The sequence below is a fragment of the Aphelocoma coerulescens genome, chromosome 1 (genome assembly GCF_041296385.1).
Source record: "Aphelocoma coerulescens isolate FSJ_1873_10779 chromosome 1, UR_Acoe_1.0, whole genome shotgun sequence".
Taxonomy (NCBI): domain Eukaryota; kingdom Metazoa; phylum Chordata; class Aves; order Passeriformes; family Corvidae; genus Aphelocoma; species Aphelocoma coerulescens.
This window is the reverse complement of record NC_091013.1, coordinates 80,718,380-80,746,241: the sequence shown is the minus strand read 5'-3', so window position 1 is coordinate 80,746,241 and position 27,862 is coordinate 80,718,380. Positions and strand designations below refer to the sequence as shown.

The following is a 27,862-nucleotide window of genomic DNA, read 5'->3' as shown; positions in this document are numbered from 1 at the left end:
CAGATTCTAAAAAGGTTATTTGTTTGGTGTGGTGATTACCTTCCTTCTGGAAGCAGCAGCATGCTTTAAGGAATCTCAGTGACATTAAGACTTCGAGATATACTGTGATAAATGACATCTTGTAAAACTGGGCAAGGTCTCTGCTCTATCTGCACTTCTCATTGTTTTTTCCATCATTTGCCTCTTCTTGATTGGAGACAGTTGCTCTTAAATCTGGTTTAATTCAGTTTTGAATCTTGGTATCTTTTAGAGAAGATATGCTTACTGCACAGCTGCTCCTTTCTGTGGCTGGGGGAATTTCATAATCAATTAAAAGGACGATGCTCCTAAGAAAGTGGTAAATACAACCAAGTAGCACCACTTGGTCCAGTGTTGGTGATTCAATTGCAATGTCAAACTTAGAGTCTTACAGAGTAACTCCTATTTCAGCCTTTAGGAAGATGTCCAAGTCAGCTGGAATTTTCTGTAGAATAATATTTTTTTATCTTTTCAGGTTAAATTAACTTTGTACAGAACGTGTAAGTGTTACAGGAAACATCTGACCTTGGAACTTCATTTTATTCTTTGCTACATTAAACAGCTTTAATCTTATTAGGGTGTCTTCTAATATGCTCAAGGTATTAGAAAAGGCCTCATATAAAGGCAGATATTTCCAAATGGTATTTTGCTGCATGATTTTATCAAGTTACCTAATAAGCTCCTTAATTCTTCAGACCCACTGTTTCTGAGTTAGGTTAAACATACCTCCTTCAGGTTCAAAATGTGTAAACTGTGTCCGATTTGCTGACACAGTGAAAGAAAGATTGGCATCATGTATCAATAATCCAGGATATGAAATGGAGACTCCTCCTTTGGTATTTTTAACATTTATTTTCCTTTCACATTTGTTCCACCAAACCCTGCATATGTGGAAGAATGATAGGGGAGAGCCCATGCTCCCTCATTTCCTTTCACATTCACAGAGATGCTGTTCATCATGGGCAGTTATTAGGTTGTTCAAAGGAAATATATCTGCATTCCTATTTGCAACAGTTAATTTTTACATTCCATTGTACTTGCAGTATAGAAACTTTTTCATTCAATTACCTTAAGGCCATGTAGTTCCTTTCGACATCACTTGGCATACAGCAATTTTGTATAAGGGTTTAGGACTCAGTGTGGTAGCTTGGTGAAGGAGTGTATAATAAAACTGTGTTTCTTCCTTTTAAACTTGAATTTGTTCACAGCAGTATATTTTCAAGTTTAGATCTTTCTAACAAATGTGGACCAATCATTTACTTAGCTATGAAAGATGCTGTATTTGCATAAGATGCAGTGCGTCATCTTATAAAGATTATTTTGTTTTCATCTATACAAACAGTAGGAAACACTTTGTGTTTAGCATCTAATTTGTTAATGAACTTTATAATATAGTCTTCATGTACAGCACAGTAGGAAATGTACAGTAAGGATGCAATAATTCTGGGTAGGATTCTTTCCTGGTTTCCATTTTCTTTATCAAAAAGATACAGAATTTGTTTTCCCAATTCTTTACATCTTCGTTATTTATCAGATATGCATACAGAATTCCCAACTAATAGAAGAAAAACAATCTGTTCATGTCTGTCCAAGGATGATGGTTCTCTTTTTGGACTGATGTACTGTATAGCTGCCTGTAAAAATACAAAAAGAACAGGCATTGAGTAAATTCTGAGCAGTGCAACATCCAGGTAGGGATTCTTTTGCTTGATAGTGATTACCTTTAGTTAAAATTTTTAAAAAGCAGTCATCTTATTTTGTGGATTTTTATTTGGAGGTGTTTGAAAAATTTTTCAATCTTTATTTCATTTAGGATAGTGGAATGGTTCTTTGAATGGTTCATTTGAATTTAAATGATGCTTTGTTTGTATGGTGGTTGTTTGTGTCTTGATTTAGGACATTAGGCCAATATATTTGTTTGTTAGGTTTTATTCCTGCCTGTAGTTCTACTTACATATGCAATTTGTCACTAGACATTAATTTCTTATACTAATTTCTTAAGAAGTATGAAAGTTCTTCAGTTGTCAATGTAATACATGTATTGATGTTTGAAATCTTGCATCAGCCTATTTCATTGGTGTCTAGGAAATCTCAGGTTCCTTGAAGTGGTGATGGTGATTTTAAAATGATGTTAATGTCCAGAAAAGATACTAGAAAGGAAACTTTGTAAGCAGAAGAAATACTTAATGCAGAAATGCATGATGCCTTGCTCCAGTGAAGTTCTAGTGGAGTAATTCTGATTTTCTGTTTCTTTTTTCCTTGAATTCTAGATTTATCCATGGCAGTACAAAAATTTTCACAGTCTTTACAAGATTTTCAGTTTGAATGTATTGGAGATGCTGAAACTGATGATGAAATTAATATTGGTAAGTAGGCTCTTTGCTCTGCTTGCAGTAACATTTTTGTAGTTACTTATATATCTAGCATGTTATCAGAAATATAGTGGGGCAATTCACAGTTGTTTTTTAATGGTTCATGTCACAAAACGAGAAAAATTTCAATAAATAGAAACCATGCTGTTCCAGTTTGGACTTTAAAAATACATGTCAAAAAAGCTATGTCTTCATGTCAAAAAAGCTATGTTTTCATGGCAAAAAAGCTATGTTTTCGTGGCATAATTTGATTTATTGTAGTGGAAAGTATTCAGCAGTACTTTTGTCAGCTGAGTCAACTGTGAATCCTCTAAATTCTGCTGCTACTTTTATTGTGACAGTTTTCAGTGGGTTACTAAAATGTACACAAGTTTTCTATGATGTAACATAAGCCTGCAAAAAGCCACCTAAGTGCCTAGTAAGACGCAGGAAGTATTTAAAGGTCTAAAAAGAGGAATATGTTCATTACAACTTGTGCATTCCTGAGTATATGGTTGTCTGAACTTCTGCCAATGAAATTTAGTAGCTGCTTATTGTTCTGTTTCTGCACGCACCCAGAAATTCTGCATTTGCAGAACTGAACAGCTCAACTTGTCTTGAATGTAAGCCTCTTTAAGGTCATCAAAATATTCTTCCCTCAGCAGACTAATCCTGGAAATGTTTCCAGGATTCAGAAATTCAGCCACTCTTTACTGCAATGCATTGCTGCAGTTGTAGTGATGCTTTTTTGCACAGTAGCACAGCAGCTGGAGTGCTTTAACCCCCACTGGTAAGAAATTTGGATTATAATCCATCTTCAGAATGGCTAAATTCAGTATCATGAGTTTTACATACCACATGGCCCCCATGTGTCTCCTAAAACATCTGAGAGGAAGATGGTTCTTAAAGAGTAGTGGCTTCTAAAAATAAATAATTTGGCTGTACAAGAGGGAACATAGGACTTGTTGGTATTTTTTTAAAAAAGTTCTACGTAATGCAGAGAGGAAACTCAGATTTAGTCTTTTCCAAGTGTATCTATTATTGTGATCTATTTTCAAGTCTCCTCTCCCTTCAATTTTTTCTTTTCCTGACTGAGTCATTGGACAGAAGGCCTGAGCTGCTTGTTATCACTCACAGGGTTTGCCTCATCCTCTCCCTACAACATTGTGGTAGTCAGAAAACTGTCATCAAAGATGACTGGTATTTGGTCACTGTCTTCCAATAACTTTTGGCAGGGGGGTGGGAGGGGAGGTTTAATTTCACTGACAGTTAAAAGTAGGGGAGTGACATCACTGAGCTGCTGCTACTCAGGTACAAAACTGCATGCATTCTTCAGGTGTATCCAGGTTGGAAAGAGAAATGGTGTGTATGTACTCTTTGGCATGCTAGATATTATTTCTTGGCTGTTAAAATTATATTGTAGATATATTTATAAACTAAATCTGCAGTATCTCAGTTATATGTCTTAGATTTGGTCAATAACTTTTTTAAAGACATACGGTTTTGCATTTAAAATGAGGTGACTGAGAACAAAGGCAACATTCATTTTACTTGTAGCCTAAACATAGCAAAGAAAAGGCATTTTATTTTTTGGACGTTAAACAGGCATTTAAAACTATTTAGGAAAAAAAGAGCATTCATGAAGCTTGACAGCTGATTTGTTTCACTTGAAGCTTCAAAGAAGGGATTTCTTGCTTCTAAAGGACCAATCGCTTGATGGATTGTCATACACACCAAAGAAGCTTGTAAGAGTAAAAAGTAAACTGACAGGAATCAAATTCAAGTCTAACAGAGCTTGAATGATATTGTGTGCTTTTATAGGGTAAGGCTCAATTTTTGATCTCCCTAGAGCAGTGACCTAGAATTTATCCATATCTTTAGCATGCCCCAACAAGATACATGTTTGCTTATCATCAAAGACAGCTTTGTATAGATGAATCCTACTCTGTGCTTCCTTCTGCCTTCACCTCCTTTTTTTAAGAATGTCTGCAACTGTGCAGGCCAGTGGGAAGTTCTACTTCAGTCTGCAGTGATACTCTGACTTGATATGATTTGTAAAAACCTACCATATACATAGGGGCTTATTGTAAGGACTACATTTCTATTTCAAGCTTAGCATTGAAAATCTACCCTAAGACACCTTAGCATTGGAAATTCACCTCTACATTAGACTTCTTCTGTCAGGATGTGATTATTTAAAAAATAAAAATTTCGGATTCTTTCAGCATTAAATGTAAGTGATTTAAGTGATTTTTTTTTTCTCTTTTTTCTTACCATCTAAAAATATTTGGAATTGAATTGATAGCTCCATTAACAGTTTTTTGAGACAATACTGGAGTTGAGGGTCTCCCTTTAGTTGCTAAGCAAAACTCTTTTTTTTGGCTTCTTTTTTTTCCAGTCTAAGATCTAATAAAAGCAGTTTTATTTTCATTTCCTATAACGTGTGCATTTTTAGTTGCTCTCAATATAATTTATCTATTCCAGTGAGCCCATTACATGAAACATGTAAGAATTAGTAGTAGTTAAGCTTCATGACACTCCACATAAAGAGAATTATAGTGGTCTTCATGCTTATTTTAATCCATCTTGTATTTAATCCAGTGATTTATTTGTTTGGGTAGGGTTGTTTTTTTTTTTAATTCCTGTCTTTGATTTCTAATTCTTCCATAGAAGGAGTGTTCTTCTTTGACAAAAAAAATCTTCTCTGTGACTGTGGCTGTATAATGCATTTTAGGTATTTTTTTCATGTTGCTGCAGGTAAGCCAGATTTATCTTCATAGCCACTTTCAGATACACCATGCCTAGTTTTGAGTCATTTTATGCATGAGTCGTAGGCAATTTCTCTGACTTTCTTGGATAAGCAGACTGCCTTGTTCCTCAAATCATCTACAGCTTCTTTTTTGTTTTTAGTTGGTTTTTTAACTGTGAACATCAGAGGATTCAAGCTATAAAAACCTTTTCAGTTTTTAAACTTTTTGCCAGAGTATTTGGTTTGGGAAACAAGGTGTCCAGCTTTACTAGCTTTTCTTATTAAAAAATAAAACAAGTTGGCAACAATTGCTGGTTTTGTCTCTTCCTCTGGTTTGGAATGCTCGTGGAAGCATGTGATCTGCAACAGTGCATGGGCTGTACTATTTGATGGCAGAACATGGTTGTTAGCTCCAGTTGCATGTGATTCAGCCAAGCTATAATTGTTTTTTGTGCTACTGAAAAGTTTTGCAGAAAATAGCATTTTCAATGCAAAAACAGCAAGATGAATGTCAGAAAATTAATACTACTAAAAAGCCACAGTAATGAAGGTTTTATGTAACTTGCCCTTACTCTGAAAAGAGGGTGTTGCTTTCCTAATCTAAAAACTGTGCTTTCCTCAGAAATACCAACACTTGATAACACTTTGCCATTTGCTTTTTAGACATATCACCCTGCCCCGTTTGTAAATATTATGCACAAAAATTAAATACTTAAGATTGACAGTGAATGTAAAGGAGGTCAGTAATTTTTCATGCCCAGTGGGAGTTCTGTGTAAAAAGGATGCAGGACTTTTATGTGTTTCACACCTTATAGGTAACACAGAATGTAACACAGATGGGACAGCTGCAAAAACTATGTTTTTCATGATCATCTATATTTTTCCTCAGTATACACTACAGGCATAAATTTTGCAAGGAGAAGGTTTGCCCAGCTCCTCCTAGTGTTATCCAACTTGTGTCACCTGGATCTCTCCCCAGGAATTTCCCTGTTTTGATCCTCTTTTATTCTGTTTGTGTTATCTGGTTTATGGCTGCTAGAGATGAAAATAATAAACATTATTAACTCAATGGAATTCTGTCTTGTGCTTTTAACAAGTTTGTGTCTATTTTGTATTTTGGCTAATTATATATCAGTGAGATCTAATATCTGCAGTGTAAGACCATGCTCTTCAGCATTAAAAAAAATAAGACAAATAAATACATTCCCATATTCTGGCATTTTATTTTATCTGTTTTGTTTTATCTGTATCTGTTTTTTATTAGCATGTGCTGTTTATGCACTGAAAAGCATATGTGTTTCACTCTGTAACTGCTGTTTTTGAAGTTTGGGGTTTTTTTTCCTGAAGAGAATTATATTATGACAGATGTTTCAGGTAGCATCAGATGCTTAATTTAAGAATGTAATAGGATTATGATGATTTATAAAATCATTATTAATTGAGCCACTAAGAATAGGTCAAAAGTTCTAAAATGTGGTGTCTTTTCTTGTGGGAACTGAATTCTTCTCTTGCCGCTAGCATCTGGTGATCTTTGCTGACTCACACCTCAAGTCATTCATGGGATTATTAAATTGCTAGCAACTAGCAATGTACAGAACTGTTAGCTCATACCTGGCAATTATGTTGTTTACAGCAGTTAGTTTCAAGTTGAACTTTGAAAAATCAACTCAAATGTACTGGAGAGAAAGAAGTCAAAACCAACCAAACAAATGCAGAATGCTAATAGTAGTTCTTTGTTAGAGTCCATTGCTGTGTTTTGCTTTCTTGTTCTAGCTGAGCAATGATGCCAGAAGCTCAGCCTTCTTTTTTTCTCATACTGGGCATCCACATGCACAATGCTTTTCAGTTAGCATTTGCTCTAACCTCTCAAAGAGCTTGTCAGAGGACAAGCATCCTGTAATTCAAAGCAGCAAATAAATCTGTACTAGGAAATTTATATATAAAACTACACAAAAAAAAAGAGGAAAAAAATAACGATGTTTCCTTTTCCCCCATCTCTTGTAACAATGTATAAGTTTAATTGACTTTAAGAGGTACCAAATTCCATTTTTAATGTTACGTACTGTGGATACAATGCTCTATTCAAATAAATAAGTTTAAAACAAAAAAAAAATTGTATAGGAGCTGTATGCATGCCTACAGTGTGTAGAGACAAATCTTGACAATCAGTCTATGGACTTGGCAATCTCCAAGTTAGGACATTGTCTTTTGGCAGTTCATCAGGAACCTGAGATGGTAGATGTCAGGTTGCTCATTATTTCAAGCCACTGTTTGCTTGTGGTGTGTAATGGCTTCTTGAATTTGCTTGGCTCTTTCTGAATTATTTATTAAATGCCGTCGAGCCACCTACAGTCTGAATCACTTGGATATCTTACAGGTCATCTCCTTAATTACTTGAGGTTAGCTTTCATGTTCAAGAAAGTTCTTTTTGGGGTTAATATTCAACCTACTTTGCACTGAATTCCCATTTGTAACCAGGCTTCCAAATGGAATTACCAAATTCTAAATAAGTGTAAAATTACTTCCACCATCTCAGGTCTACTACTGCCTTACTCAAAGCAAAGAAAGAACCGGATCTCGCCAACACCTTGAGGGCAGGGTTCTGGGGGTGGATTTTTTTAGCATAGGCATCATCCCAATAACTTTTCTAGTTGCTTGAGTTTGTTGACCTTGTGGAACACATTAGAGACAAATGTATTTACAAAAGGTGGTTTAATTTTAGATGGGTGGGGGAGGGTTGAGTCCTGAATTAGACTAGAAAGCTATTTATAATGGGGAGTGAATTTGCATAGAAAGGTTATGTGCTGCTTTTCCACAGTAATTACCTGCTTAGATTTGCCAGCTCTCTTCCTCCAGCTGAAAGAATGAATTTTAAGATTTAACTTTTTAGATTACTTTCAAAGCAACTTTGCATAAGCTACTTGTAAGATCACAGGACAGAGTTCTTTGGTACTCCTATTGGATTTTTTTTATCTACAGAAGTTAAATGGTAGCAATTTATGGGAGGAACTCAGCACAATCAGGGTGTGAAATGCCTGAAGTGTTAGTTTCAAATCTGTTGATTCTGTTCCTACTATTATTTTTTTATCCCTGTTGCATATTTGACAGTTTAAATAAATGCCACCTGTTTCCGGAATGCTATTGTTTCTTGACTTCAAGATGAGTGATTTTATGCTAGTGCTGGGATCCTATCAAGGCTTCAAAACAACATCTGCCCCAGAAAGTGAAGGTTGCCATTCTGTTGGTTGAGCCCAGAGCTCTTGTCCTTGTTTTGGAAGGTTAAATGAGGTTGACAAATCAGGAAACAAAATAATGGTGCAGTAAGTTTTTTATCTGTTCAGGAAGAAAAGGTAAAATAAGATCAACAACACTTGTCTTTGCTTCTTCTTCTCTTGGCTACCTATCAGAAGGTTGTTAGAATTTGCCTGCTTCATTCTTTGTTGACCTTAAGATGAGTATTCAAATGAAAAAATTAGATTGGTGTGGCTGATGCAGTTACTGCCATTCCTGTCTGTCCTACCTTTCTTCTATGTCAGGAGTAGCTGACAGTAGTAGCTCTCCTGAGTCCCTGCAGTTTGCATCCTGGTGTACTAACAGAATCTGAAATTCATGTTAGTTCATTTTACTGTATTGGACTGCAGACTGTGGTGTCTCAGGTACCACTGGCCTTGGAGTTCCTACTGTGCACAGAAAGAGGTTGAGGCAGGTAATGGACAACAACAACTTTGTTGTCCCGGTCCATTTTGCTAAGGAGTTGAGTCAGCATTTGATCTGAACAGCTGAGTAGATGAATGGACAAGTCCATGCCACTCACAGGTAAAGATGGAGTAGCTTTTGTGTCTCTCATTGATATTTTGAACTTCAGGATTCTTGAAGGTGTGTTCTACTTTATTGTCCTTATTTCATGCCTTTAGCATACCTCTTTTCCTCTCCTTAGTCATTTAACTTCATTATTTCTAGAGTTGGACGTCCCAGTGGAAGTATGAATGCCTGTGGGGAGACAATCTTGAGGACTAGAGAGTTGCTTTATAGAGTTATTTTGAAAATAACAAGTATGTACTTTTGATGCACATAATACACTTCTAGTAAAATGGCATAACATTTTAGAGTTGTCAGACTAGCATACCTCTTGAGAAAGAAGAACTAGTTTTCAAAAACAGATAATGGTTTGATCAACTCAGCTCTGAGATATTCATCTTCAGGTCTGAGCAAATAAATTGAAGTACTTGTACTTTCTGAAATCAAAGTGGCTTAGTAGAGATTAGAGTTTTAAGCACAGGAACTTTTTGATCCCTTTGTAGGCCTAAATTCAATAAAGCAGTTATGGCAAGCCTAACATCTGTTGAAGTATTTGGTGCTATTTTTTCTAAACTCTTTCACTATTCAAGCAATAAATGCACAAAACTTTAAAAATCAAAAGAACAGTATTAATGATTGTCAGATGCATTCTGAATATATTACTTTTGCTTTTACTTCCCCTATTTCAGCACCCATAAAGAGCCACACACAAATAAGGTTTGTACAGCTGGGAAGATTAAAATATCAGGGTTTTTTTCTTTAGTTAAAGTATGGATGTGCCTCTGAAAAAATGGGGATTGGCAATCCTGAAATATAGTCCTAATTCTTTTGTCTATGGAATGCTGTGATTGAATATTACTTTTGCAGCTTAACATGTTGTACATTGCTCAGTGATTGTTTGCTACGTTGTCTTGTTATTCAGCTGTTAAAAAAAACTTGAGCTTGAAGTTGCAATTCTTATCTTAGAAGGAAAGATTTATATTCATAGTCAACTTACATCACAGTTCTTTCTAGTGGGACGGGGGGGAGGGAGAGCAAGAGAGGATTTTAATCTGATTAAATCAGAATCCATCTTTGAACTTAACTATTTCTAAATATTCCATGGATTTTAGAGCTGTTCTTCCTCTGATGTGATAGAATATCAGCCAACTCTGGCAAAGTCAGATCTGTTCAAGTCAAAGGTTAGTGGTCAATTTAGTTGAGGTAGATGTTACAGCAGGAATACTGCAACACGTGTATCAGACAATGAGGCCCGTGGAAAAGAAATAGATAGGGACTGATTCTTGGTAGATGTTTCAGAGATGTTTATTTCTCCAGCCGCATGGCCGGGCTCTGCCGAGGAACTGCTGCAATCACAGGACCCGAGGGTCCTTGCCCGCGCAGGGAACACAAAACAACCAATGGGGAACGGGGCTGACCAGGGGCAGGGAAACCCCGTGCCTCCCCCCCAGGGCCCCTCTCCCAGAACCACATGGCAGGGGCGAAGGGACCCCAACATTTCACCCGTTTATTTTTAACAAAAGAGATTTAAAACTTAACATTGAAAACAACTGGATAAACATAACAAGGACAGTTTCAAAACAAAACAAGCCACCTTCCTGAGTCTTTAAATCTTCAGACAGATTCTCTGGAACATCTTAAGGCTGACAGAAGGGAGACAGGACTCTCCGAGCATGGTTTTGTGAGGGAAACCATGGGTGAAAAAACGGATTGGGAATACACTGGGGGTTATAAGATATAGGGTAAAAGGGAAAGCTGGGATTAGGAAAGGGAGACTGTAGGGACTGTTTATAATGCGGATATTGTCTAATATGACTACGATTTTTAGCATATATACTGCCTTTTACAGAAACACCATCAGGCCCAGTGACCTCTGCTGCTTGTAACCCTTTTCTACCTTGCACAATTTTGAACTCTACTACTTCTCCATCTCCTAAACTTGGGATGTATTTTTCAGGGTTATTATTTTTAATAGCAGTTCTATGAACGAATATGTCTTCTTGGTTGTCACATCTCATTATAAAACTATAATTTTGTTTAACATTATACCATTTTACTATTCCTAAAACCTTAGCTATGATGATCTTTTCCTTTTTCCGAGTGGCTGCTGTTTTCTGTCTCGCTGCATTTTTGCTTTCTTTTTTGCTTTCGCTCGCTTCTGTGTTGGAACTGCCAGGGTTGTCAGTGCTGCCGGGGCCGTCGGGGCTGCTCGTGCCTGCGCACTCTTCCTGGGATTGCATTCGGGGCCACACAGGCCGGGCCAGGCTGGGCTGCGCTGCTCAGCTCCCTGCACGCCAGCGCCTCCTCTGCTCTCAGCTGCGCTGCCGCTGCCTGGGGCCGCTCCCACATCTCAGCCGGGCCCCCAAGTGATGACCCCTCCGCGCCCTGCTCCATTGCGCGTTTCGGCCGGGCACGGCTCTGCTCTGCCACCAGCCGCTGCCCCTGCGCCGCTTCTCTCACTGGGCTCACTCCACCACCCGCTGCATGGGGCCAGGCGGGTTCTCGCCGTGCCTCACTCTGCTGCCGACACTGCAGCTCGCGTGGCTCCACCCGCGTGGGGGAACTGCCTCGCTGCTGCTCGCAGAGCGCTCGGTGCATGTGGCTGAGGCCGGATGGTCCCTGAGGCAGGCTTCCCTTTGCCAGGACACAGCTGACATTGCTCAACAGTCTCAGTAATTAAATAATATTCACAAAAATATTCTTCCATCAGCATATATTTTGACTCAGAAATTAACTGTGTCCAAACGCTTTTCCAAAAGTCTTTGGTAAGAATCAAATCCCAAGAAACGTAGAAAAAGTTCTTAAACAACCATGCCAGGAAGTGTTTCAGTTCCTTTTGAGCTTGAATTAAGCTAAAATTTGCAAATTGTTGTTCAAGAATGTTTTCAAGTTTATGATAAATGTCCATATGCAGCTCAGAGACCCAAGAGTCTTTCCACGGTTCCTCCATAGTTTAGAGATGGAATAGCAAAATGAAAACAAGAAGAGAAATCCAGAGTTTACTCACAAATCGGTCTCTGTCCTTAGGGATCCGGGATTGTTCTGCCTGCAATTCTCCACCATTTGTTACAGTGCGGATACAGCAACACGTGTATCAGACAATGAGGCCCGTGGAAAAGAAATAGATAGGGACTGATTCTTGATAGACAGTTCAGAGATGTTTATTTCTCCAGCTGCATGGCCGGGCTCTGCCGAGGAACTGCTCAATCACAGGACCCGAGGGTCCTTGCCCGTGCAGGGGAACACAAAACAGCCACTGGGGAACGGGGCTGACCAGGGCCAGGGAAACCCCGTGCCTCCCCTCAGGGCCCCTCTCCCAGGGCTACATGGCAGGGGGGAAGGGACCCCGACAGGCAGAGATTGTTGAATTAAATGAACTTCTATGGTATAGCAAGTCATACTGTTACTTTTCAATAGGGGCCAATTCAAGCTGCTATTTTTTCAAAGTAGGTCTCCAGCAGCACTTTAAGATTGCTTCTTACCTCTTAGACAGAATTTGATTTATTGAATATTGTTCCCCACGCCTGCTGGGTTGTGCAGTTATGGAGCTCAGCCCCATTGCTGTGCATGTGGCTCCATCAGGTGGAAACAGAAGCTGATTTCTCTTCGACAGGTACGATAATGTAAAACTCCATTTTGTAGTGTGGCATAGAGATGCAGTATTTCTTAATGACCACTTATCTAAACTCTTACTTTATTCTATCAGAACAGGGCAGAAATGGTGTATTTGTTGTGACTCGTCCCAAAAGCCTTCACCCCTTCACAGAAGTGTAGAGGAAAGGGGAGAGACAAGAAAAGTGTTACTGATTTTTAGACAGGTTTTGATGTAGTGCTCTGTGAGGGAGATCCTTCTCATGTTCCTAAGAAAATGGAAGAAATTATTTAGATGATTTAAAATGTTTTTGCTGGCACTCCAAGATATCATGTTTTGGGAGAGGTGGTATAGACTAGTAGAGTCTAAAATGGGCTTTTTCTACCACATCTTTGCTGTGTTGAAGAATTCATGCTACACAAGAATTTACACAAGGTAAATTTTCCAAATTTTATGATATATTTTCAAAATCTGTACTGCTTTTATAAATAGAGTAGAACACTAACACAGGGTAGATATGTTGTAGCTATATTATTAATAAAGTGTTTAAAAGTGTATGGTGGTAGTGGAATTATTCTTTGGTGTGTGTTTTTGTTTTGTTTTTACAAACATGCTGTGGGATAGATAGCCATTATGAACTTTAACAATCTTTCAGAAATGTTTTGCCCTTGCTTGATCTATTTAGAATTTTTTACTTGTATTTGCTTTGTAAGGTTCTGCATGAGTAGGGCATGGCAATTTACTGATATTAAGTAATTGGATTTATCTAAAGTGTGTAGCATTGCATGTCTTCAGGTTATCTCTCCAAGTATTGTGTTTGACAAGTGCTGACAGGAAATCTGGGAATTCTAGATAACCTGACTTTCTTGCAAAATCTTCTTAGTTTGTGTATAAATGTGTAGCTTTCTGTACAGACTTCTGTTGAAAAGTAGTGGAGTGGAAAGTGTAAATGTTATTGGCTTGAAGAATTGGTTTAACTTTTGTACAAGGCTTGTATTTTTATGTTTAAATATTTGTGACATGATGGCTACTTTTTATAGCAAAGAATTCTCAAATATCATTCTGTTTGTAACTGGATTTAGATAGTTACCCTGACAGAGGTTTGTTTCTGTAATGGGGAAAGGATTTTTACTTTTAATAGCAGCCCTGCACTTTATGCTTTACATATGTTTAGAAAAAAACTTCAGAAAATACCTTGCTATATTTGCTCATTAAGTTTTGCAAAGTGAAAATTTTATTGAGTTAAAATTGCCTCATATGGTACATACATGTTATGCTGTCCTGGCAAACACATTTTGCAGAGCTTTGGGCTTCAATTAAGCTCAGATCTTGGTTTGCTGCCTTTTATGGTTCTCATATTGGCCTGCAGTGTGAGACACACGTGTGATGCTCAGGTAGGAGGTTCCATTCTTACTGTGGAATCACTGGCCTCTTCTGCTGGTTTGTCTCATCGTTTTAGTGTGACAAAACCCAAATGCTTGTGCCTGGTATATGGCCAGCAATTAAAGGCCTTTAAAACTTTGTGGGGAATGCTGCCTGGAATATACAGGGATCAAATGCTATAGACCAGGGAAAGCCAAGTGGGGAGACTGTTGTTGAATATCTGACAGTTTCATTGATGGTTTTGTTTTCTTGGGGAATTTGGAGCACTTACTACCATCTCTCTGTCCTAATACTGTGAAGAGCCAAAACGCTCCTAATTATGATGTAGAGGAAAAATTACCACTGAATTTACTCTTGAGTTTACAATGCCTTAACGCAAATGAAACAGAGAGAGCCCTTGTGGTTTCTTTACTTTTAGTTACATGTATTTGAGTAGCTGTGCCTTGATAAAATTCTCTGCTTGCCAGTATGTAATGGAAGATGTGATCATATTTGGAGAACAATGCGTAGACCTTAAAGCATAAATTTGATCATAAAAGGCTTAATTTTGTAATTTTTCTTGCTTATTCCTTTGTGTAAATTCTTTGCAGAAGCTTTAAAACAGGCATTTGTCATCTCTGTCTCTTTGCTGTTATCATACTTTCTTTTCCTAATCTATAATGATTTTTTGGGCAAATTTGGGGTTATTTCTGTGATGTAGCACACTTATTTTCAATAATTTAAAAAATTTGGCAAAATATCTTTCCTCACAGTTCAAGGAGGGAATTGCCACAGGAAAGAAAATTACCACTGAAACTTGTGCTCCCTGGGAGATGCTTCAAAATATGAAAGATCATGGTACTATTTGATATAAAAAGCATTGGATTAAGCCCTTGCAGACTTCATGTACCAGACTAATTATGGAGCCAATAGTAAGAATGTTCACTTATTGCATCTAAAATAGCTTCACACTGTCTGCTCTAAGAATGTCTTGATTCTATCACAAGAACAGTACGGACCAGACAGGGTTGTCTGTACCTTGGTGTGCCTTCCCGTGATGGAAGTCTTCAAGGAAATTTGTAGTTATTTGGACTGTAATTTAAACCACTGTCTTCTGGCAGAAATCACTGTCACTTTGAGAGTGTATTTCCATGCTGGGGTATGTTGATGTAATCTTTAAACCTCTGCACTTGAATTTTTGTTTCATCCTATGTCTTTTACTACCAGAAGTGCATTTCATTGTATTATAGGAAGGTACAAATAGCTTTTTTTACCGTTCTTGTGGAGACTGTGATAAATGTAAACACAGCCAACAGGAATGCATGAGGTCTTTATTACAGATCCATAAAACCTGATACCCAGATTAGGGAAGTAAGAGAAACCAAATGGAGAGGATAAGGCAGCACATCCAATAATAATTTTCCAAATTTAAAATGAGATTGAAACCCCATGAAGAAATGAACCATTATCTTGACATTCTAACTTCTTTTTTCACAATGGAATCTTCTTACATAATTCATCTCTTGACACCAATACTCAGCTTAAAGTATATCTGACATGCTGCAAGCTTGAAAACTGGAATTTACATAAATACCTAACCAATATTACCTTAAACCTTAATAAAAGAAAGCAGTTGCTGCATTTCATCTATTATCTTGGGAATGATACTCAAAAGGGTACAAAATAACAAAGATAAACATTGATTTCAAAATCTGTACTCCTCTTCTATTTCGTCATCTTTTCTGCCTTCCCAGTAAATATTACTTAGGGTACAGAGCTCAGTCTTCCAAGCCAAAGTTTCTCCAAAAATGTTGCCACTTGGAAAGTGAGGGAAAACCACCTAGGGTAGAAATAGTGGAAGAAATAGTGGTAGGTAAAGCAAATAGAAAACCTGAGCAATAATTGGGAAGATTTATCAGACATATGTCTTTTTGTCCAAATACAGCGTTTCTGAAAATGTGTTTTAAAAATAAAACCAATAGCTGTTTTCTGTAGGAAAATGTTGCAGTCAGCTTACACTACTGTTTTTAAAATCATGTTACAAAAGTGCTTCAGCCCAGTCAACATTAGTTATAAAATGCTTTGACACCAATACTCTGCTTAAAGTTCAAGCACATTTGACCTTTTTCACAATTTGCATAAATTATTCTTTATTTCTGTTTGTAGACTAAGGTGTTGATCCTTCAGCTTGTTCCCATTGGGCTCAACTGTAATTCCCTTTAAAGCTCTAGGTAATTGTATACTTTTAATGTTTTATATGCTTAATTCTGTAGGAAAAACAGGGACAAAAAAAGGATCATTAACAGATCAGTCCAGGTCATGACAGTGGTAAACGAAACCTCTGTTGTATAAGGTAAGGCTCTATTTAAAATCATAGCCAACATACTGAAGGACAAAGACAATGGCAGGCTTTGGGAGTCTTTTTTTCGAGTCAGTCCTCTTGCATTTCCATTTTGTAATATGAAAACTTGCCATAGTGGTGATATTTTGTGACATCCAATTTATTTACCTTCTGATAGACATTACAGATCCTCTGTGGCTTTAATGACAGTCACAACTCTTGTTAGGTACAAATTACTGAGAAAGCAGATGATTATCTTCATATCTGTTGTAGCCTGTCAGTGTTACTATGAAATGTTTCCTTTTTCTGTCTGAAAGGAAGCCTTTTGTTGCTACTCTTGCTCTGCCTACTATACCTCCCCATCATCACCACCTCACATATTTTTTCAATGTCCTAAAGCCATAGAAAGAAGAATGGAAATTTTATTTGCTGTTGTGATTTGTTGAAAAACTGCTTTTCATGGCTGCAATTAATGTTAATCATTAAAAGCTCTGGAAATACAGCTGTGAATTAACAACTATTTAATAATACATTTATTTTAATTTTAGAATTGGAAAATAAAGTCTCTTCTCCCAACCTTCATGGATCTTACATTGACTCTGCTTTCTCACGGAAGTCTAGTAAATAAGTGTTAATCCTTAGAAAATATCCTTATGGGCCACTGGTCTATCTTAAATTCTGTTTCAGTGATGTATTATTTACAGGGAAAAACTCCATTCTAGACTTTAGCTGGAGTTCGTGCTCAGGCATGAATTCGGTGCCTGCTGTAGCAAGTCTGTGCTAGGTATGACCAGTTCTGGAGGATGTACTTGACTGACCTTCCTGCCAAAGAGTACTGGGAGCAATGTACAGCGCAGTCCTGGCAGTTCCTCAGTCAGATCAGGAAGATGTAAGGAAATCTCTGACAGTCTTGCTCATTTTTGCCTTTCATACAGCAAGGTGTTATAAGAACACGTCATATATCTGTATGAATTATTTTTTCCGTGCTGGCATTGACATATCTGAAGACGGTGTTGGTATCTGCTCATAACGCTATAAAATCTTGTTCTATGTACTTTATTTGCATAAATTGTCTATGCATCATTTAAGGCTGCATGTGTAAGTAGAAATTAAACCAGCAGTCCACAGAAAAGAATGTTCAGTTGTATTGTCTTCCACAGTAGCTTTTCATTTCTGTCTTGGGTTGAACATTACCTTCCAAACTTGGCTTTAGGTCTTTGAGTTCAGTATTGGTCATGCAAGACTATTATATGTGTCATACACTTTGTTAGCCTTTTCTCAGTATATGTAGATGATGTCATATCTCCTGTGTGACATTTAGTAGGACAGTGTAACACTGAACTCTTTAATATTAAGCTAAGGTTGATAGAGTAGCTTCAGTAATTTCCACAGACATGCTGTTTTAAGATGATACATTCTCTACACAAGTATATAGCAAAAACTTAATGAGATTCATTATGTGCATTTTTTTCCCTATGAACAACAGAGTTGATTTCAATGCAGTAAACCAGATTTCTAGAGTGTAAATGAGTCATATTTTTAATAATGCATTCTATAAACTCACATAAATGAATCTTCATCCTTTTTTACTTCTCCCTCATTCACTTAATTCTACATCAAGATTCAGTTCCCTTTAGACTATGTGTGCAGTTGTTGCGGAGCTGTACCGTGTGTTTGAAACGATAGGGATTTTGGAAAAAAAAAGGACATTGTTGATCTACACATTTAATGTTTAAGCTGTTGGTACTGTTAGTTTGTTTCTTTATGAAGCAAATTAATTGAGACTTTTCATTTAAAAATAAGAGTTGCTTTTTTTTTTTTTGTAAATGAAATAAAGGGAGCCCTTTCTCTTGAACAAGGGAAATTTTGCACCATATAATTGTTGAGTTGTGAACTGTGGGGTATGCCCAGCCCTTGCCCTGGAGGGATCTCTGCTGAGATAAGAGATTTCGCAATTGCCCAGCAGGACTCCCTGGAAAGGCAACCACTTTGGTCATGGCGAGAAAAGACAGACCCACTATCCTTTGGGAGACACTCTGCAGATTCTTTGTAACCCATTGGCCTTTACCCATCCCAGATCCTTTGTAACCCATTGGCCTTTACTGATCCCCTGTATCCCTATAAAAGCAAGCTCTCTGGGGCCCCTGGGGAGAGAGGGTTCTTGTCCCTGGCTCTCCCCTTCGCCAGAGGGGACCCACAATAAAGCTACCTTCGTGCGGAACCAGCCACACGGGCCTTCTCGTCTCTCTCTGGTCTGGCTTGGCCTGGAGGCCGCCCTGCAGAGCTGAGCTGGAATCACGAGCTGATAATCACTAAAGAGCTGACAGCCTCTGCAAGGGCCCCTCTGCCAGCAGCTGAGGGAAGACACCGGGCCTCGGGAACGCGATTCCTTTCAGGACTATCTCCCCGGACTGGTCACCTCTTCCTGGGTCAGAGCCGCTGACCCCCGCCACCAGCTGTGATAGGGAACACTCCAGAGAGAGCAGCTGACACCTGTTGTGATTGTGATGAATGAGACTGTAAGTGTACATCTGGGTACACATATAATTGTTTTTGCTTCTTGGGCGTTGCTTTTCACAGGCGTCATTTCTGTCACGATACCAAATGTATCTTACAAGTCCTTTTGAGTAGCCCTTAAATACAAAGCAGACTGTAAAACTGTTGGGATTTTCTAAGTTAATATCACCTAATGACTTAGAATAAAATATTGAGTCAGCACTTTGTTTTTCTTTAAATGGCCCACCAATAACAATAATTCTTTATGAAAACAACCAAAAACACCTTTATATTTAATATGCTAGGCTGCATATAGTACTTAATATTATTGGTGTGATTTCAGAATTTATTTCTTATCAGCACATTCCCATGACATTTCCTCTTGCAAAATACTTGACTCTTCTTCCTCCCACCCCCTTTTTTGTTTACAAAGTTCACTTCAATTCTTCTGTGTCTATTCTGATTAAAAAGAAGTGGATTTAAAAAAATGTTGTAGCATTACTAAGAAAAGACTGTGAGGCTGGTGTGTAATGCCTGAGTGTCCTGACAGGCTGCATCTGACACAGATGGGTCGTATTTCTAAATCTTCTGGTTTTTAACTACACAAAAGCACCTCCAGTTGTTATTTTTGGAATATCTGTTTGTTTCCTGTTGAGAGCTGTGAATCCAGGGTTAGATCTGTGTACCCTGTGCCCAGGGTTCATGCTGAGATCCTGATGAGGGGACCAGTTGTGGAGGGGAAGGACACCCCTGCCCAGATCTCCAAGGTGCCCAGTGCCCTGTGGATGAATTGCCTGGGAGGCCTGACTACCCTCAGTGACCTCTGCCCTCAGCATCCCTCTGTCTGCCTAGCCCCAAACTGAGGTGAGGCAAAGCTGTTGCCTCTCTGCAGTGAGAAGAGGGGAGAAAGAGGGGAGAAAGAGGAAAGCACTCTCCTTCCTTTTCCCCCTCCCACTGCAGCTTCCAGCACAGCCAAAGTTCTCTAAGGACAGACCCTGACTTTTAATGAGGCCACACTGAGTGGGGGTTGTATGAGAAGAAGGGTGTAATAACATGAAAGATCAGAAATACTGCAGTACTCAGGGGTATTGTAGGAGAGCTGACGTGGGTAACGCCTTTCACGATCTGCGTGGTGATGTTGCGAGGACAGAGGAACCATTGTGGTCACCAGAGATGTCCATGTTGCAGAACTCTGTGTACTGGATGTGCATCCTTCACTATCCTCTGAATAACACAATGCACATGTTCTCCCTGTGAACCTCCTGAGCGGGGGAAGGACATCCCATGGCTGTATGCAGGGATGGATGTGGATGTTGGGCAGCGAGCAGCAGAGGTGTAGTCAGTTTTGATGCAAAGGTGTCTCTGCAGTCAAAGTCTCATAAGATCAAGGGGATGGTTTGTCTTAGTGCTGCTGAAGAGTGTACGTTCTGTGTTCTTAATGAAACTTTGACCTTTATAATTCCCCAAAGGTGAGCCAGTGGGGAGGAGAAGATGGAGACAGTTTCTCAGTCTTTAGCTGAGGCACTGTACAGGTGACAGACTAGTACCTTTATATTAGTGTTAAATATTGAGGAAAATCTTGATTTTCACACTTACAGAACATATTTTATATGCTTTTTTTCCCTGTGGCTGACCTGAATTTATTTAAATCCTAAGCAAATGTTTCAGCTTTGAAACTAAAAAAACTCTCTGGTTCTGCCTTGAAATTCAGAAGATGAAGCAAAAGCTTCTCGTACTGGTTTTGTGTTCTGGTTTGTTTTTTTTTTTACACCCCCCCTTCACCCTCCCAATCCACCCCCCACTTCCTCATAGTTTAGCCATGTCTGTCTGGCTAATAGTTTATTTAGTTTTTAGCATGTCATATTGGTTATTTAGGTATTCTTGAGTGTAACGCTCTACAGATCCCTAGTCAGGTATAACCAGTCAGTTCATCATCTTATTTCTTTACCTGTTTGTTTTTCATGGGATATTATGAGCTGATTAAGAGATTGAGTTAATTCAGTGGATATCAAACTAAAATTCTTGATATTGACATAACTGGAAAATCTTATGGTGCCTGTGTTCTCAGGAAAATATGTTAAAGGAAAAGACTCAAGGCCCAGGTAGATGGATGTTTAACTTACCAGGTGTATTTGGACTAAACCAAGAGCTCATAATGGGGGAAAAAAGAATTTGTCAGCAAAAAATGACTTAGAGGTCAAAATATGCAAGTATAACATCATAGTTGCAAAAAACAGACTATGTAAGTTCTTGCAGAAGAAAATTTGAACAAACAACAAAGTGTTCTTCAACTTTAAAAGTTAACAGAGAGAAAGGGGAATGCAGGGGTGACCTCTGCAAGGTCCGGATGGCATAAAGGATAGAAATTATTTGGGAATGGTCCAAAAACTAAGTAGCAGTTCATGAATGCAGACAAGGCAGTTAAGGCAAGCCAGATACTAGTTCCTTCTTAAAGGATCTGTTCCAGTGCTTTCTAGAAAATGTGCTTATTTCCTTAAATGTTTTAGGGAAGTTGAGAAGGGATAAAGCCATATTATTGGAGACTGAAACAACTTGTAAAAATATTTAAGAAGATGAAAAAATAACTAAGAGGAGGAGTTCCATTAGCATACCCTCAGCACTGTATATTGGTTAACTGTGAAGACTTTTTCAATCCTGTTTTTTTGAGAAAATCTGTGGTTTGATTCTATGTTTGTTTTTTATCTCTTTCAAAATAATTGAGGCTGCCTCAAGTTTAATGTGAGAAGCTGTAGTATTTATCAATATGTATTCTGAGTTCAGATCTTTAAACCATAAAATTTAACATCCTGTTGTTGGTAGCAATTAGTGCTAGTTGCACCAGGGGAAAGTAAAAAGAGATACTTAGCTCCCTTCACGTGATTGTTCACTGGGATTGTCGCCTGTGGGACTGTGATGCTGAATCTGAATAACCCTTATACCCTTGAGAAAGTAATACAAATGGAAAGAGAGGGTTTTTTTGACAGGTTTGCACTACATGCTTAGATGAGAATGAATTCTTCAGAGTTTTCAGAATGTTTTCCTCTTTCTTGCCCTCTTTTAGGGGTTAATTCTTGTATTATGTTTCCATTGACTCTGCTTCAGCCCTTTGACTTCTATTTGAAAACAGTTTTGAGCAAAGACTCTGTCACAGTTGTAACAGAATTCAAAGCTTATAAATCAATCATCTGTTTGGGTCACCTGAGACCTTGTTCTCATAAAACATAAAGCGAAAGAGCTGTTAAATCTAAACACTTGGCATTTCTTCTAAAATGTTGACTTTCAAGTATTTACTCAGATATTTTTCACAGTTCTTGCAGATACTTGTTCTCCCACCTTAGTGGGAGAAACTCAATTCTTTTCTTCATTTTCCTTCTGCTCCCAGTATCCTAGAGTGAATTTTGTGGCTACGAGTAGAATTCTTTTAGTTTTGAGACTGATCCTTCCAGTTTGCCATATTCCATTTAAAAAACTATTTTTAAAATACATATGACTCTTAAGACTCAGGTTCTTTTTTTTTGCTCTTTACCTGCTGCTTGATTCAGTCTGTATCTTGTTTAATTGCTACTGATTACATTGCAATACGGTGTAAGAGCAGTATTTTATCACTGTAGCTTCCATCCAGGTAACGGACTCACCTGGTCTTAAAATCTCATTTTAAGCAGAATGTTTTTTTTCTTTGTTTTCCTATCAGCCCAGTCATTGAAGGAGTTTGCTCGGCTCCTGATTGCTGTTGAAGAGGAGAGAAGACGACTGGTAAGTTTGCTGGCAGTAATCTTGCCTTGGACCTCTCCTTGTGTAAAATAGTACACTTTTTTTCTATCCCCCTCAAGTGATTTTTTAAGATTTTATTTGCATAGTAGAGTTTAAGTATTTCATAAGAATTATTTGGAATTCTTATACAAAAGCAGAAATGTACTAGCACAAACTACAGCAATTTTTAGTAAACTGTTCAACCAAAGACTTTTGCATTAATTTAAAAATTGTTTTCTCTCAATTTCCTATCTCCCTGCTCCTTGACCCAAAATAACCTTTGAATGCTGCTGTACCTTTCCCTTCCTGCAAAGAGCTTATACTGGAGATGTAGATCTATATTTATATTTAATGAAATACTCTTGAGTGTTGTCCAGTGAATGTATGTTAGTAATCCAAGAATATGATAAGTGATAAGAGAATGCAAATTCATCAGTCACCCCAGAGAAACTCTTGTAGAATACATTATGGATCAGACTTGTTAGAGTCATCCATTGATATGGTGTCCTTATGCCATTTGAATCTGTAGTGTGCTCTCATTTTTATATTTCTATTCAAATATAGCTTTGTTAAAGAAGTTTTAAGTGTATTTTTATGCAACTATTTAAAAAAAATAATACCAGGTAAGCAGTGAAGCTGTTTTTGTCCTTACTTGGGAGTCAGTCATGAATAAATGAGTGAGCTAAGAATTAACATCAGTAGGGGATTTTTAAATATTGTGAAAGTTTAACTAGCTCTAATCCATCCAATGACTGACTGTCCTGGTTTTCCTTCCACTTATGGGCACTCAGGGCATTGAGGTAGGGCATTGTATTTTGCTTGACAAATAAATAACCATAGAATTGGTCTCCCACTATTTCTGTTTAGATAAATATTTTAAAGTGGCAAAGTCATAACATTTATTCATTACAGTTGCATGGTTAGTATCACTTAAATGTATAAAAGTATAAAATTTTTTTGCTTCATGCTAAATATTTTTTCCTGGGTAGCTGGAAGAATGAGGTGACTGTTCTGTACTTACCACCTTAAAAGTTGGTTAGCACAACACTTATTAATTCCTTAGTTAAACAATGTTTTTAAATTAATAGCTTTCCAGTTTGAGTTAAAGGTTGTTATGAGCTAACTATTAGAAAAAGAAAAAGCAATGAATAGGTGAGGGTTTTATTTTTCAAACTCATTAGTCTTTCATAATATGTACAAATAATTTCCTATTATTTTTTCTCTTTTTTTTTTTTTTCCCCTCAGAGGAGTCACTACGTGTTTCACTTTTAGAAGTTTATGGCCTGTCTTTGGTTTATAATTTGGTCTTGCTATATAATGTTTTTGTAAAAGATGTAGGAAGTCCTTTATCATACAATAAGGAAAAGAATATTAATATTGTTAAGTGAAAAAAGACCAGTCAGATGGAATGGTTCGTGGTGGGTTGACCCTGGCTGGATTAGAGGTACCCAGCAAAGCTGCTCTGTCACTGCCCTCCTCAACTGGGCAGGGGAGAGAAAATATAAGGGAAGGCTCATGGGCTGATGAAATAAGGGCAGGAGAGATCACTCAGCAGTCACTGTCATGAGCGAAACAGACTTGACTTGGGGAAATCTGTTTAATTCGAAGACAGTCAAATCAGAGTAGGGTAATAAGAAGCAAAACCCAGATCTTAAAGAAACTTCTTCCCACCCCTCCCTTCTTTTGAGGCTTAAATTTAATCCCAATTCCCTACCTCTTCCCGGTGGCACAGGAGGGCAGGGAATGAGGGCTGCACCTGCTTCCTCCTAGTGGGGAGGACTCCTCACACTCTTCCTTTGCTCCAGTACTGGTCTCTCCTTTGGGGGACAGTCCTCTATGAAATTCTCCAACATGAGTCCTTCCCATGGGCTGCAGTTCTTCATGACCTACTCCAGCGTGGGTCCTTTCCACAGGATTGAGTCCTTCAGAAACAGGCTGCTCCAGTGTGGGTCCACGCAGGGTCTTCATGTATGGAGAAGCTGCTCTTGATGGAAAATCATTTGTAACCAACTTTTCACTCAGTTTCAAATAACCTCATTCTGTTCTCATTCTCTGTCCAGAATCAGAATGTTGAGGACACAGAGTTCTCATGGTAGTTATATTCGCATAACAAAATTTATCAAACTTGGAATTTCTCTGGTTTTAAAACGTTTGAGCTGCCTGTTGGTGGAATTTGTTTAATTATTATTGGAATAAAAGTATCACCTTTGTCAAATATGTGTTTTTTTAATTCTTCAGTCTCTTACTGCAATTTTCTACATGTCATCATAGAATCCAGAGGTCCCTGTGAGTGTGCCAAACAGATTCCTGGTATAAGTTTTTTGCTTTACAAACTTGTAATTTAACTGTGGAATCTTCAGAACACTGGTTATTTCTGAGGAAGTTTGGAGCATTATTTATACACTTAGGTTTCTCTGCTGGAAGCACTTCGAGTCAGCCAATTTGCAGATTAGTGATGATTTTAAACAAAGTTCTCAGCTGATGGAAAATCTTGAGACATGGGATGCAGGTCTTTAAGAAATTGATTTCTTTCTGCATAAAAAGAGAAAGCTTGCGAAAGTTAAAAAAGAGCTTGTTCTTTTTGACATTTGTAGAAGGCTTGGAGAAAAACAGCTAGGCAATATTGTGGCTATTTAAGGGTACACTTCATCATACCACTTTCAACTTTCTTTTAATTCTTGTAGCATGTCACAGTAAAAGACACTATTGTATCACTGAATGCAGGATGTATGAGAATATGGAATGACAGATACTAATTTTGCATAGCAACTAATGGCCTTGTTTCCCTGCCTTGAACTTTATTTTGTTAAATTATGAGCATACATATACATACCTTAATCAGATTTGAATATGGAAAGTATATATTCATAGAACCAATTTATTTCTCATCTGATGCCTATTAAATTCTTCATAAGTCAAATTATATTTTTATCTTGGTGAAGCACAGTGTTGGAGTGCTTGTCTACTGAATGTGTAAATGAAGTGTTTCCAATGGTCAAGGAAATAGTTTGAGAGGTGTTTAGCAAGTCTTCTGTCCTTCCTGCGTGAAGAACCAGAAGGAACTATATATTTTTTTATTTAGAAGAAGCTAATGAAGCAAGACATTATGAACAGTATTACTGGGAAAAACACTGAAGTATAAAGTTAAATGAAAATGTGTATCACATAAATATTCTGTTGTGTAAGGCTTTGTAGCCATTATTACTGGGGGAAGTAATAATATGGTGATTATTGCAAGTCAGTTTCTTGTTATCCTTGTCTTTCATTTCTTGATGCTAGAAAATTGACTAGTATTCAGAGAAACCAGAGGCCATGCACCACACATTTCCTCTTAAAAAGCAAATAAAGGAAAAAGTAATTCATAAGATACCTTCTTTTATGATATACAGCCTTACGTTTGGTATCTGTCATTTTGTGGTGGTGTTAATTTAGTGATGCTGTTGCTGAATGGTGCATTAAAAAGCCCCAACCAGACAGCCCTACTCTTGGGCTTCACATGTACTGTAAATAGGGTAAAAAGTCAGATTCCTCCCCACTGCATTTCTAACGACTTCAGCAGTGAGCCACCAGGGATGTAGAATAATGACCTCTATTTCCTAGTGTTTATTAGGGAACAATAGAGATGATATAATTTAATCCCATGTGAATGTTTGAACCTTTATCAAGGGAACTTACTTAAAATAATTTCCTTCCTCTTTCACTGAATTTGCATTCTTTCTGTTAAATAAGTGATATATTTTATTTTAAAGATTCATATTTTATTTATGCTTCCTATTCATTTGATATTGTTAGTAAAATTAATAACAAACAAATTATCTGAGAGTAAAATAAAATGCTACTTCCTTTTCCTTTCACAGGATTATTCTGTGCTAATGTAAGTATAGATGAACTGGTTCATGCTACTGGTCCTAGAGATCCCCTATGAATTTGAAGCACTGAATGAGTTCTCTGGAGTGTTCGTGTTACCGTGCTGGAACTCCCTGGTTATTTCTGAGAGTTTACTAAATCCAAGATTGAAATAGGCTCGTAATTCTTACATTCCTTGCTATTTATACAAGTTCTTTTTGGGATGTTGGCTGGTGATGAATGGTCCCAGGGCTTTTTCTCTCTGGCATCATGAATCTGTGAGATTCCTGACCAATATTAAATACTCCAGGGGATAGTATAAAAATTCTGAAGTGGATAGTTTTTGTACTATCCTCGATGAACATTTTTCTTTGTAAAGTCTGCCTTTTTGTATCTAATAATCTTCATGCTTCAGACAGTATCTCATTTTTGTGGACTTTTTTTGTATTAACTGGATGTTCTCATTGTGGTTCTGTGTTTGCCCTCACACAAGGGGTCTGATGCTATCTGCTTCCAGGGAAAGCATCAAAATATTCAGTTTCAAAAGCTGCACTTGAAGAAGAATAATTGAGCTGTTAAAACCAGCTATCCCTGGAATGGTACATAAAATCAGATACTGAAGGACACAGCATGTTGTTGAGCAGAATTAACCTTTTCCCTATAATGCAAAGTGCGTTACAGATTCCATCAGAAGAGTAAGCAGTCTCCTATCCACAGGGGCAGCTTATTACTCAGTTTATACAGGGGAAAAATAACATTGCATATTTTAGCACCCTGAGACTGCAGAACAAACACCTGGCATGGTGTCTCTCTCAAATTGCAAAAAAATAATGTTTGATGGTGTTTTGATCTACTTGGTAACTGATTTCAGTGTTTTTCACCTCTCATACAAGATTTGGCATTTAAATTAATCTCCTTGGAAGGAATTTGCCGGCAAGAACAGTGAAAGCATGTTACTATAAGTAAAGGAAATCACAACAAATAAAGGGACTTCTTTGAAGTTACCACTGTTTCTTTATTTTTGTTGTTCGTCCTACTCCCTCTCCCCCTACCATGTTTGCTGTTTAATTAAAAGCACATGGTTTTAGTGGGTTTCAGTTTTTTCCTTATATTTAAGATGACTGTACATCCTGTTGAATCATTTTGGTAGCGTGGACTGTTTTGTTAACCGAACTTCTTTGGAAAAACTTTCTGAATTTGTGCATCAGATTACTAACTTGGAAACCTCGTTGAGGTTTATATTGAAGAAGGATCAGTAAATCAGTACTGAATTTTAAAATTTTCATATAAAAATTATTTTTATCTACATTTATGTATTTATTTTTTCACCTTTTCTTCCTCCAATTTCACTCCAGGTTTAGCAGACAACATATTTGATATTAATTACAGAAAAAATCCATGTCTTTGGCAAGGGAAATTCTGCAAGATAGGAAAATACTGATTTCAATGGTTTTGTTAAATTTTTTAATTTTTTTTTTTTAATCACCAGCTTGTTGTCCTCTGACAATCAGGCTACGTTTTAGAAATCATTAGGAAAATTACTGAAAACAAATCACATG

At 37.6% G+C, this 27,862-nt stretch overlaps 1 protein-coding gene across 2 annotated transcripts in view; it reads left to right on the top strand.

Annotated features, from left to right (window-relative positions):
* ARHGAP42 (Rho GTPase activating protein 42) overlaps nt 1-27,862 on the top strand; it is a 150,229-nt gene that overhangs the window by 28,652 nt on the left and 93,715 nt on the right. Inside the window, exons 1-3 of one of the 2 annotated variants that reach the window (XM_069014980.1) lie at nt 2,305-2,384; nt 14,644-14,802; nt 22,399-22,460. In XM_069014980.1, coding sequence (XP_068871081.1) covers nt 14,775-14,802; nt 22,399-22,460 — 90 coding nt within the window. In that variant the 5' untranslated portion in view covers nt 2,305-2,384; nt 14,644-14,774. Of the gene's footprint in view, nt 1-2,288; nt 2,385-14,643; nt 14,803-22,398; nt 22,461-27,862 lie in introns of those variants that run through there. The other variant, XM_069014976.1, reaches the window with a different exon arrangement.